The sequence below is a fragment of the Acartia tonsa genome, chromosome 3 (genome assembly GCF_053477335.1).
Source record: "Acartia tonsa isolate MP-2025a chromosome 3, ASM5347733v1, whole genome shotgun sequence".
In the NCBI taxonomy this organism is placed as follows: domain Eukaryota; kingdom Metazoa; phylum Arthropoda; class Copepoda; order Calanoida; family Acartiidae; genus Acartia; species Acartia tonsa.
The window spans coordinates 10559772-10571923 of NC_137262.1; the positions used below are offsets into that span (position 1 = coordinate 10559772).

General features: G+C 31.1%; 1 protein-coding gene across 1 annotated transcript; it reads right to left on the reverse strand.

The window, feature by feature from the left end:
- Window positions 1–530: 530 nt before the first annotated feature.
- Window positions 531–4461, reverse strand: LOC145313291 (uncharacterized). The gene is made up of 2 exons (XM_080152618.1): window positions 3498–4461; window positions 531–2268 (listed from the first exon to the last, which is right to left on the reverse strand). Exons 1-2 carry the CDS (start codon window positions 4092–4094, stop codon window positions 2107–2109), a joined length of 759 nt encoding a protein of 252 aa, XP_080008744.1. The 5' UTR covers window positions 4095–4461; the 3' UTR covers window positions 531–2106.
- Window positions 4462–12152: the final 7691 nt, after the last annotated feature.

A 12152-nucleotide genomic window follows, 5' to 3' on the forward strand; every position in this document is an offset into this window, starting at 1 on the left:
ATGTAGGACAAACGAACATTAACAAGTGTAGAGTGTAAGAACTGAAAAATCATAAATGTATAATGTCGAATCAAAATTGTCAGGAAATTTGTTGAAAAACTGCTTAAAAACAGGACATACTTACATTTTAGGACTTGATTATAGAGATGCTTCGCATATAACATTGTACTTTATTGTCCTAGGAATCAGTATTCAAAAAATCAATCAAATAATTTTATCCGATAAAAATTTGTTGTACAAAAATTTAAAAATCAACATGTTTAAAATGGACGCACGGACATTCTGGTAACGATTATAGAGTTGCTACGCTTTGTAAATCGTACCTAACTACTACAGGAATCGCCATGCAAAATTTGCAATCGATAGGACAATTCTAACATGCCTAAATTAACGAAAAAAGCTATCCGTTCCAGACGTACGGACGGACGTTCGGAGCGGCCCTAATTCGCTTTTAAAAATATGAAAGTTGACAATTTGACTAAAATTTGTTCGTCATCATATAAAAGAATATTTAAATAAAGTTAAGACCTTATAAATATATTTTATGCAGTTTACACGTATACAGAATAATTTCAGTTTTCATATTCACATTTTACAATTTCCTTGTATGACAAAGACCAAATTGCTGCAAAAATGTGTCAAAAATCATCCATGTGATGTCATAAAAATGAGGGATTATCCATCTCTTTTTTTTATGGATTTTCTTTCCCACTTCTCCTCTCATCTCCCGCATTTTTATGACGTCACATGGATCATTTTTGACACAATTTTGCAGCAGTTTGGTCTTTGTCCCTTGTATCACGAAAATGTAACATTCAACAAATAGACCGACAGATAAAATAAACTTGTAAATTAGTTTTGCTTCAAAAAGGTACAATAACAAAATTTTTATATTTATATTTAATTTACATCTTTTTTTTCTAAATTAGGGTAACAATTTTTTTTTACAATTTGATATAAATGCCAAATTTTTATATTAAAATACATATTTTGGATAGACGAAGGAAGGTACCTATTATTTTGATAATTTTAAAGGTTTATAGTATTGAAAAATTTTTTAAAGGGGGCCGGGAGTGCTAAACACCCCCCCCCCCCCTGACTCAATCGTATAACTGTAAATATGCATAAAGAAAAGGTAGAAAATTTAAAATTTAGCTTTGAAAAATACAAGTTTAGTTTATTTGGACATTTTATTTCATTTTAGCTGCTTAAAAAATGCTTTATAGCTACTTCAAATTAGGAGCGTATGTACTTACACATATTATCACAATCACATAATGTTTCATAATCGCAAAAAGGCATCATATGCTATAAACTAATAACGAGGGGTGTTTAAAAAAAGTGAGAAAAAAGCAAGAAGGACAAAGATGGAAGGGACATTGGATTGTAATTTACACTGGTACCCAAAGTTTTAAAATCTTATTTTTGGGCTCAAAAAGCTTGGATCCATTGCAAACAAAACAAATATGAATAGGCAGTTTGTGGTGTTTTTAAAAATCTGGCAATAATGATTTAAGAATTTGAGAATTTTACGGAAAACAAGGTGCATCTTTAAGGTAGCAATGTAAATAACAAATTAATTTTATATTAAAATCACAAAGGAAAAGCTGTAACATGTAGGGTTTGATATAAGTGTACATATATAATTTAAACAAGGACGAAAAGAAATATAGGAGTACAACTATATAAAGCACAATAATCCTTTAATGAATATACAATCTTATTAAAAAATTGATTTCATTAATTTTGTAATAGAACTTTTATATTTTTAAAGTAAATTAGTATAAAACTACAATAAAGTATATTACTTGTTTAAAAATTGTTTTTGTAAGTAAAAACAAAATGTTTGAGAATGTAATTTAGATACTTATAGCTAGCTGTACTTCTATTGAGTTTTTTTTTTGAGAAATAACCTGCCCTAAAATAATATGTTAAAAAACTGTTTTTATAGAGTAATACATTCATATTAGTTCAAATAAGTACATCAAAATAAAACACAGTAAATTGATCAATTAATTACCTAAGCATTAAAAGCGCACAAGACGAAAAAGATCAATTTCCAAGTGTAAACAAATATACAAACAACCTTAAGGACATTTATTTACATTATTTCTTGGCAAGTACCTTCAGCATATACTTTTGTAGTTCTTTCTCCGTATCCGATTTTTTTTGCAGAAGCGCTTTGTTTCTTGATTTCAATTCAGCATTTTCGTTCACCAACTCTTGTTCCTTTTCTTTTACTCTATTTCTATACGCCCTGCAGTTCTCCTAAAATAGAATTTTTATTCTAAATAATGTAAAATACACAGGGATCTTAAGGGATAAGACAATGAGTGATAAATCGATGTACAATTACATTCTAAATTATCACTTTTGAAGATTAAAATATTGGTATTAAGTTTGGATATTGTTAGTCTGTATAACCCAATCACAATTCAATAAAAGTCCTTAAAGGTTTGATGCCAACTAAGGAATCTTTAAATCAGGGCTCGGCAGCCGCGAATAAGCCTCAAATCTAAACACGCTTGAGTACAAAAATTAATATTTTTAAAAAGATGGATTGTCCTTTTAGGAACAGATTTAGACATCAAAATAAATTCTAAAGTTATAATGTTACACAGTGCGTATGAAGGTGCTTTGACTTTTGTGTCAGAACCTAAATTGGGACATAGTGCATTTCATTACCCTAGGTTAGGTAACTTCATTTCACTTTCCAATAAAATCTAAAATGCAGCCGCTTTTGAGAAAATCAGATTTGAATATTTCAAGTTTATTTTTTATCCACTAGGAGATACCGCATAATCATGACAAGAAGAGCAAAAATTATTTATTTAAGATTTTGAACAAGTTTGCTTTTATAAAGTTCTTCATAAAACCTGAAGTGAGTTAATCAATGTCTTTTTATCGATCAGTTGCTTTGCTAAGGTCACGGAAATACAGCCTTAAATAAATCATATATAGAGAGGTTTTATGACAGACGTTATAAAAGCAAAGTAGTTCAAAAATTTAAATAAATAACCTTTGCTTTTCTTGTCTTGATTATGCGGTAACTCCTAGTGGATGAAAATTGAACTAGAAATTTTCAAACCTAATTTTCTCAAAAACGGCTGCATTATAGATTTAATTGGAAAGTGAAATGAAGTTACCTAACCTAGGGTAATGAAATGCACTATGTCCCAATTTAGGTTCTGACACAAAAGTCAAAGCACCTTTATACGCACTGTGGTTATGATTTCAGAGAGGCTTACACAAGGCTGCCGAGCCCTGGTTAAAAGTTTAAACACCAGTAAATTTTACATTTTCTATTACCTCCCTTCCTAATAATAAAGAATAAAGAAAACAAGAACAATGTTGTCCATAAATAGCGTAGCAACAAATATCCTATCTATCTTCCCTAAAAAAACTTCTAGATATAAAACTTTTCTCGTTTAAAATATTTGAATAATTTGTTCCTCTAACTACCCCATGCTAATTACCTAAACATTAATTAAATTTACCTTGTTCGGTTTTGCAATTTTTCCATTCTTGGTTCTTCCTGAACAGGATGGCTTTCCAGCTTCTGATTGTTGTATAGTGCTTGCTGGCTCCAGTATTGGCGAATAGATTATCTGACTAGGCAAGGGTGCAGCTTGCAAATCTAGAGCTTTATTTCCTGTTACCTGTGTCGGTTGATAGGTTGGGGAGGATTCTTTGGAGCCATATCCTTGATCACTTGCCCCACTAGAAGCCCTGGATGATGTTCGACCAAATTTTCTATTCTCCTCCATGCAGGATAGATTTTGATCTTGCTGGTGCTTGGTATTTTCTTGATTGAGCATGTTGTCATGGCTAGTTAGGGTCAAGACAACATTGGGGTCGTCAGGTGTATTTCCAGTGTTGATATTATTACCCATGGAATAAGAATCTTCAAAATTGCCTGAATATTGACAATAGTTAGAATTTCCATCAACAGGTGTGTTCCAAGTCTCAGTGTCAACATTAGCAACGGTTCCAACATCCATAGATTCTTGAACGGCTTCTTCATTGTCGTCATGGTTAATATTTGGTTCATTCTGAGGTTGGTACATGGGTACAGTGGTTTGCTCAAGAGGCATTTGAGCAATCCTTGAAATTTCATCGAAATCAATGCTGCTATCAAGAAATTCGTCGCCCAAAGGAGATAAATCGCTGCTATCTTGTTGAAAATTAGAAGTATTCCCATTACAAATCCAAGAATCGGTGTGTTCGATCCTTTCGACCCCGAACCCGCTGATTGAGGCCAGTGGTGGTCAGAGAGGACTGCTGCTGCTGGGAGGCGTGGCCCTCCGACGAGGACGGTTCTATTATGTTGTGCGAGGGTAGCGAAGACATTGTTGTTACTTATTGAGTACTTTCTGAAACTAAAGTATTTCACATAAAAAAAAATTATGTTTCTCAATAACTATGTTATAAGAATTTTCGGATCATGGAAAGAAAACGAAGTTGCGAGTTTCATCGTATTTACACAGTAGCTTCTCTCCTATTTCTAGCCCCTGCTGGGGTCTCTAGCCCTGCGAAACATTTTTCTATCCCTGCGGGGCAATCATTACCTAAAATAATCTTTCAAAAGCTACTGTGAAAAAACGACGAAACCCGCAACTTCGTTTTCTTTCCTTGACCCAATTAAGCTTTTATTTTACTTTTTTAAATACTGGGTAAAGAAAATAGCCTGACACCACCCAATGAAGCTAACCCGATTAAACAAAGTATTTTTTTTGTGATTATGGCTCAAAGACAAAGTGACCATTCTACAATTTAGTTTAGAGTTATTCAAAGCGCCAATAAAGAATAGGCATGAAGGTATTAAAAATTTCAAGATTCTTTAGGTAACTAAAGTATGAATAAAATGATAAAATACTCTTAAAAGTTAAAACTCAAACCAGATAGGTACATATATTCTTCTCTGCTTAGTTCTAATGTTTAGTATTTATTTTTAATTTTATCATTTATATCTATATTTAGTATGCAATTATATTAAAAGAATCAAAGTTATATCAAAAAATAAATAGAAAAATTGCATATTTGTAGACTTTATTTATGGTACATTTTAAAGTATTTTGCTAAGCACAAATTTGTTTGTTCTTTTCTCATCTTGTTAAGTTGTTTCATATTTATTCATAATTAGTAATAAGAGAAACTTATATTTATTTAACTTCATCACATGTATGACAAACACTTTGTCATCTATATATATTTTAAATTACATAAAACTTTAAAAGCTTTTAGCACCACACAAAAAAAACTATAACTTACTACTTTTTAGATTAAGCCAGCCTATACCCTTTAGTAGTGTACATTTACTTAAACTTTAAAGGTGTAGGCATAAATATTTATCTCATTGATATAATATAAATCATATAACTGTGCATTTTTAATAGTTTTTAAGAAGTATTAATTAAATTTTTAAGTCTTTAAATAATTATATTGATATATATTTAACCCTGTAAGGTATTACGACAGAATGAGCAATACTACTACTTTATGAAAAAACAAAACTTTAAACTGCATTAAAATGCGCACGAGCCGCGTTTTTTTCTGCGCCTAACAAAGCTCGTCTTCCAAACATAAGGCATTTTTTTATATCATTCTGAAATATTCGCTAATAATTAATACCTAGCAATCCTCTAATCTTACAAAAACAAAGTTATTCATTTGCCCCTTTCAGCAATGAAATTCATGCAAATATTATATTATAGTTATTTATCGCATCGTATTATGTACAACTTTCCACGGACGTTAAAATAAATAAATGATGAGATTAAAACCAGTTTTATTTTAATATTAGTGAAAATAGCGCTGTAATGCGATGATTTCAGATTTTGGAAGCAAATGTTAAAAAGAAAAGTAAGATTAAAGAAAAGCAAATTTGTTGTGCAAAAAATAAATACTTATTACCAAAACAAGGATGACAACATCCATGCAAGCAAAGCTCTAAATCGGCAAGACAAACTTAAAATTAAGACAATTGTACAATGTCAGAACTGAATAGGTAGAATATAAATGTATTATTTAAATATAAACTAAATTGTAAGTAAATTTGTAGCTAAACTGTTAAATAAAGGATAATGTTTTAGAACATACTAACATTTTTTACATACAGACCGACCATAATTATAGAAAAGCTTCGCCTTTAAGGATATACTTTTGAGTGAATGACATCATGGCTAATTATAGAAACAAATTAGAAAATAATAAGTTATCCTATGTATGTATAATATACATTAAGGAACTATATTTATTTGTGGTACACACACAACGTTATGGTTACTACAGTAAAAAATAAAAAAAAATATTTGACCAATCATGGCAATTCATAGTTTTTGTCAAACTTCTGCAACAAACATATTTGTTTAACATCCATAAAAGCAAAGCTCTGAAATAGTAGGACAAACGAATATTAAACTTGTAGAGTGTCAGAACTGAATAAGCTTAATATTAATGCATAATTCTAAAGAAAATTGTAAGTAAATTTGTTGAAAAACTGGCAAACTGCTTAAATACATGATAATGTTTAAGGACATACTTACATTTTAAAATATCAGCAAGTTTTAAATGGACTTACAGAGTTTCAGATAACGATTATAGAGTTGCTGCACTTTCTAAGTCGTACCAAACTGTTATAAAAATCAGCATGCAAAGTTTGAAATCTTTAGGATAATTCTAACCTGTTTAAATTATTGAAAAAAGCTAACCGTTACTGACGGAAGAATGGACGGATGGGCCGACACTAACTATAGAAAAGCTTCAGTTTTAATAAGAGATGATAGGTAAATATGAACTTTTTTTGCAGTACTTCTTTTAAATTTGACAAAAATAACCTAAATAACATACATGTTATAATGTATGAGTGTCCTTTTCGTTGTAATAAACTAAGATAATAGAAAACTGTATTAGTTTTGTAATATGGATAATCCCTTTATACTTATTATTTTTTTACCTTGCACAAATATACAAATACAAAATAATATTTTCTATACTAAAAATAACTAAAGGGTGTTTCTCACAATTTAAACCACCATAAGTACTTCAAATCTTGGAGATAGGCCTCATAATGTTCATAGTATTTGATGGGGCATGTAAAAACCTTTCTTTAGACATCTTAAACTGGTTTCTACCTCAATCCTAGCCAATATGGGATAAAAAAAGACAGACCCATCCAACATTGAGGCACGGCGGCTCTGTTTAAATCTAGTTCTTGATGTTTGTCAGGTCTTTCTTTTTTATGCCAAATTGGCTAGGATTATGTTAGAAACCTTGTTAAGGTGTCTATAGAAAGGTCTTTACACGCCTCATCAAAAACCCCGAACATTATGGGGCCTATCTACAAGATTTTAAGTACTTATGACGGTTTGTTCTTTTTATTAAGAGTCAAATTTGTCTAAATTTATTATAAAATATGCACATTCGGCGTAGGGCAAATTTCTCTCCAAGTGCTAGGTTTCGAGCTCTAGTGCTCTGGAATGGTGAGTAGATTTAAAATTCAATATTGTTTTATTATTGTCATTGCTGGGGCATGAATTGTATTATTTTTTATTAGTTTTGGACTAAAACTGTAAGGTTTATATTGAAAAAAGTGAAGCGATTGTTTTTTTTTAAACACCCTTTATGTAAATTGTATGTGGAATTGAAAACATAGCAAAAAACGACCGATAGAAGCAAGAAAGTCTGATTGACTTTTATAGGTTGGTTGCAGTTGACAAAGACTAAATTGCTGCAAAATTGTATCATAAAAATAAGGAATTATCTATCTCTTTTTTAGGGGTTTTCTTTCATATTTCTCCTCTCATCTCCCTCATTTTATGACGTCACTTGGATCATTTTTGACGCAATTTTGCAGCAATTTGGTCTTTCTTGTTGCAGTTAACAGACATTTTTCAACAATATGAAATCGCCCTAAAAGCTTCAATATAAAGTGCAAAGTGTTTCGGATATCCTTTAAGATTTGAACTTATTAAGCTAAAAAAATTAAATACGTCTCTTGAGGCTAGAAGTGAAGCCGCTGATGCTGATTTCTTTTTTGTTTGTTTTAGCAATTTAGCATTTATATCAGCTGGCTTTTAGCACAAAAACCTTTGACATTAAGTCTATTAAAAAGAACGTTGAACGGTTGAACTTTAATGTTTAATTTTTAAAAAATGTTTTGTATTTAATTCTTTGCATAACTACGTGTCAAGATAAATATAAACACAGACTTAAGGCCAGTTTTTAAAAATATTGGGCTACATCCTTTTCAAGGTTTTTAGGTATGAGAAAAGAAAAGATATAGAATACGTGGATATATTGATTGGGGAAAATTTGTCGTCAATGTAGATAGCTAATATAGACCTCATTTATTGATCATTTCATTCATTTAGTAGAAGGGGAGTAACAAGGGTGGATTGATTGCTTTGAGTTTTCTTTGTTATTTTTAGATATGTAACCCTAGGAAACCCTAACTCATAGTATAGCCTAAGAAATTGAGTAGGATTTGGCCTAAAATATTAAAAAGGAAATTATCTTTAAAATTTCACAATCTATACATATCAATTATCAACCGATTTTTAGAAGCGAAACTACTCTATAACGCTGATCTATTTCCGAGGCCATGCAAAGTCAAAGCTTGCTGCTAAATCTAAAATTTTCTTTTAAATAGAAAAATCATAAAAATTTTGAAATACTTAAATATTTTGAAGCCAAATGGATTATCTTTTGAAAGTGTAATTTTTAGGGATTTATTGACCAAACCTGCCAAAAATGAACTGTACTATGTTACAAAAGTTTTTAGCTTGTCATTTCTGCGTTAATTTTGTATATAATTGTAAATTGTTCCTGTCTCTTTCTGTAATCTAAGACAATTTAAATGTTCATTAAGGTCTTAAATTTTTGTAGAGTGGCCTGGGAATAAAGAAAGAAGAACTAATGAAATTCTTTTCTAAACTGATAAAAATGGATTAATGATGACACTCCCAACAACAGGATGATATTGTTCTGTGTTGCCGAGATCCCATAGAATAATAGAAATAGAAGCTTTGGATCATGGAAAGAAAACGAAATAGCAGGTTTCGTCGTATTTTCACAGTAGCTTTTGATAGGTTATTTTAGGTTAGGTAAATATTAATGATTGCCCCGCAGGGGCTAGAAGTAGGAGAAAAGCTACGAAGAAAATACGACAAAACCCATTACTTCGTTTTCTTTCCATGATCCGAAGTTTTATATTAAAGTTTATTGTTCTTTTCTTCTCCAAATATCTATGGTAATTAGTCAGGAATAAATAGGGTAGATATAGATCTCTAACCAGTAAATTGGACCAATAGGAACACAAACCGGCGATATCATTGGTTAAAACGTTTACAAAATGTGATACGAAAGAGCAGTAATTTTTTATCATTTCATTTATGATAAGTCGGCAGCCATATACTTAGTTGAAGTTCTCAGAATAAAGCTAGCTTTCGGGAAATTATATCATCCACAAATTTTGTTTTGTATTATTGGAATAAATCAGATGCGACTAAATATAAACTAAACTCATTGTCTGCTAGACATTTTAAATTTAAGTTGGACGTACTATTGTGTCTGACAGACATCTAGGATAATAAATCTAGTAAGTCAGGTATGTCCAACAAACGTTATAGACCAACCAGGCAACTAACTTTGCTTACGTTTTCCTCATATCTCATAAAGAGCTCTCTTTTTAGATTGAGTTAGGTTAAATGAGGTTAAATAAGGGCTATAAGGGACCCGCAATGATAGTTTTCGTAAGTACAGTAGTAGTAAGTAGCTCCCTCACATGTGATATAAACCTATTTGAATATATATAACTTATTTTGCAGTTGTGGGAAACATTGTACTAAAAATATTTGAAATCCTAGTATATGATTTAATTCTATAATTCTTTATATTCTAAGGATTTTAATGATGCCTAAATATTTCTTTATCATATGCTTTCTTTTCTTTTTAATCTCTCTAAATGCCAAGCAGTCACAACCTTCTCATCAACAGGGAGAAATTTTCAGGGATTTTATTCAATTTGTTTCATACTAGTTGCTTTACCTCTAGCCGTTAGGGAAGGATATAGATTGTCATAAAAATGGCTCAAAACCATCTCAGGACATTTATAAAGCTTCCCTAAAGAGTAAAATACATATGCAAATTTAAAGATCTTGAGCTTCAAACAAAAAAAACATTACTACTTTTTTTATAGGATTAATGTAAAATATTCTGCGGCTGAGTGTAGCTGCAGCTAAAGGTGGCTTCGGATGAGTAAGACTGAGAGTTGGTAGCCTTATCAGAGTGGTGCTGCGACTTTGAGTGTTGGATTCTACCCTTTAGCCGCATAGTTTTTTCTAAGCCGCGCGTTTTATTGCAGTTGCGGCTTCTAAATAGACTAATGCTGAATGCGACTAAAGATGCTGCTAAAGGTGACAGCTGGTGAATTTAGAATTGGTGACGGCTGAAACTTGTTGGGAAGCATGTATAAGGTGCTCGACTGGCGGTAAGGCTTTTTAAAGCCACGAGGCTGAGACTGCAATACCACTATAAAAATGACTTCTTTTTTAATAAATTGGACCAAAACTAATTATTTAGGGGTGCATGCGACAAGGAACCAAATGACAAAACAGTATTTTTGTTTTGATGCTTGACAATAAGAATGTCAACAGTATTCCCTTGCTTCTTAATTCAACAGTATGCATGTCTCCATCCCTGTCGAAACCGGATGAAAGCTCTCTGATTTGACTTGGTATTTTGAAAGAAAATAATTTCTGATTTTAATCTTGTTACTAATGGTTGCTGCTTTATCATGGGGTGAAAGAATGGGAAATACCAAAAAGATTATTCAGTTTTTAAATGGTGGTGGCTAAAAATCATTAATTTACTTTGAAAGAGATAAAATAAAATGGCAATTAGATCCATTTGAGGCCTTTGTTTTGCCATATACAATCTTCCGTAACGAACTACTTTTATGGAGGGAAGGGTCATTGGTTTGTAAGTTTTATAACCATCTATTTATTTGTTGGCTAAAAACTTTGTGATTCAAACTATAAATTTATCGTCCATTGCCTTACCCCTTAAGATTCATGTATTTTTCTGTCTCTTTCGCATTATTACATTAACAATTAACAAACATACCGACGGTAAAACTTTATAAAGTAGCTGTGCTAATAAAAATTATATCCAGCCTGATTTTCTGTTATGATATTTGAAATACCAATGAGTATATAAGGCTTATACAAAGATTATTTCATAAACAAAAAGCAGTTTAAACGGATCTTTGATCTTTAACATTATAAAATGTTATCATTATATTCCAAGGAACGATTATTAAAAGTATAATATTTAGTCTTTTCTTCAATAAAAAAAAAATGCTGGAAATTATGGTTTTAGACTTGCCAAAATACAAAAATAATGGATTCAATTTAATATCTTAATTTTGTAGTATTTACATATTAATCACGAAACCTCTTACATATATAACATTAAATAATTTATGTATTTACTAGCGGATACGACTGGGGCCCCTTAGGAGGAAGGTGGGAGTGGATGTAGGGTTGAATCCTTCTTATTTTTCGTTTTAGTATGGGGCATTTTTTTAGGAGGGCGGGGGTTAATTATAAACCCTCCCAAGACCTATGAGAAGCTTCACTGTTAAGCAGAACCATATCAGTTTAGCAAGATACTTTGGTACACACACTGATCCTGTTACTTTATCATAAAGATACATTTTGTCCCAATTTATCTGTTTTCTTAAAAACAATAATTTCTTTTTGAAAATTTGATTGAGTATATACGCCAATAAGGCATAAAGGGTTGCTTTTGTATTGTATTTAGACCCGTAAGAATTGTTCTATGAATTTTAAAATATGTCATTAGATTCCCGAGACAACAAGATATATTATAGACAGATAAGTTTCTCTAATATAGCTATGATAAAAAAGTGGTATGCCATTTGAAAAATACATTTGACATGATATTATCATTCGATTGATTTTATAGTGATTCATGTCACTATTAGGTAAAATAGTAATAGTTATTTCTCGCATCGTATTATAAACGGCTTCCCGCGGATATAGAATGTACAATTATGAGATTAAAACTATTTTTTTAGCCCCGAGGTGCCGAAGGCACCTGCTAAAAAACTGGTTTTAATCTTATGATTG

Coding starts and splice junctions, on each gene's coding strand:
- LOC145313291 (XM_080152618.1), bottom strand. CDS start 4,094: ATGCCTCTTGAGCAAACCACTGTACCCATGTACCAACCTCAGAATGAA. Junction 2,269..3,497: donor AAATTGCAAAACCGAACAAG/GTAAATTTAATT, acceptor ATTCTATTTTAG/GAGAACTGCAGGGCGTATAG.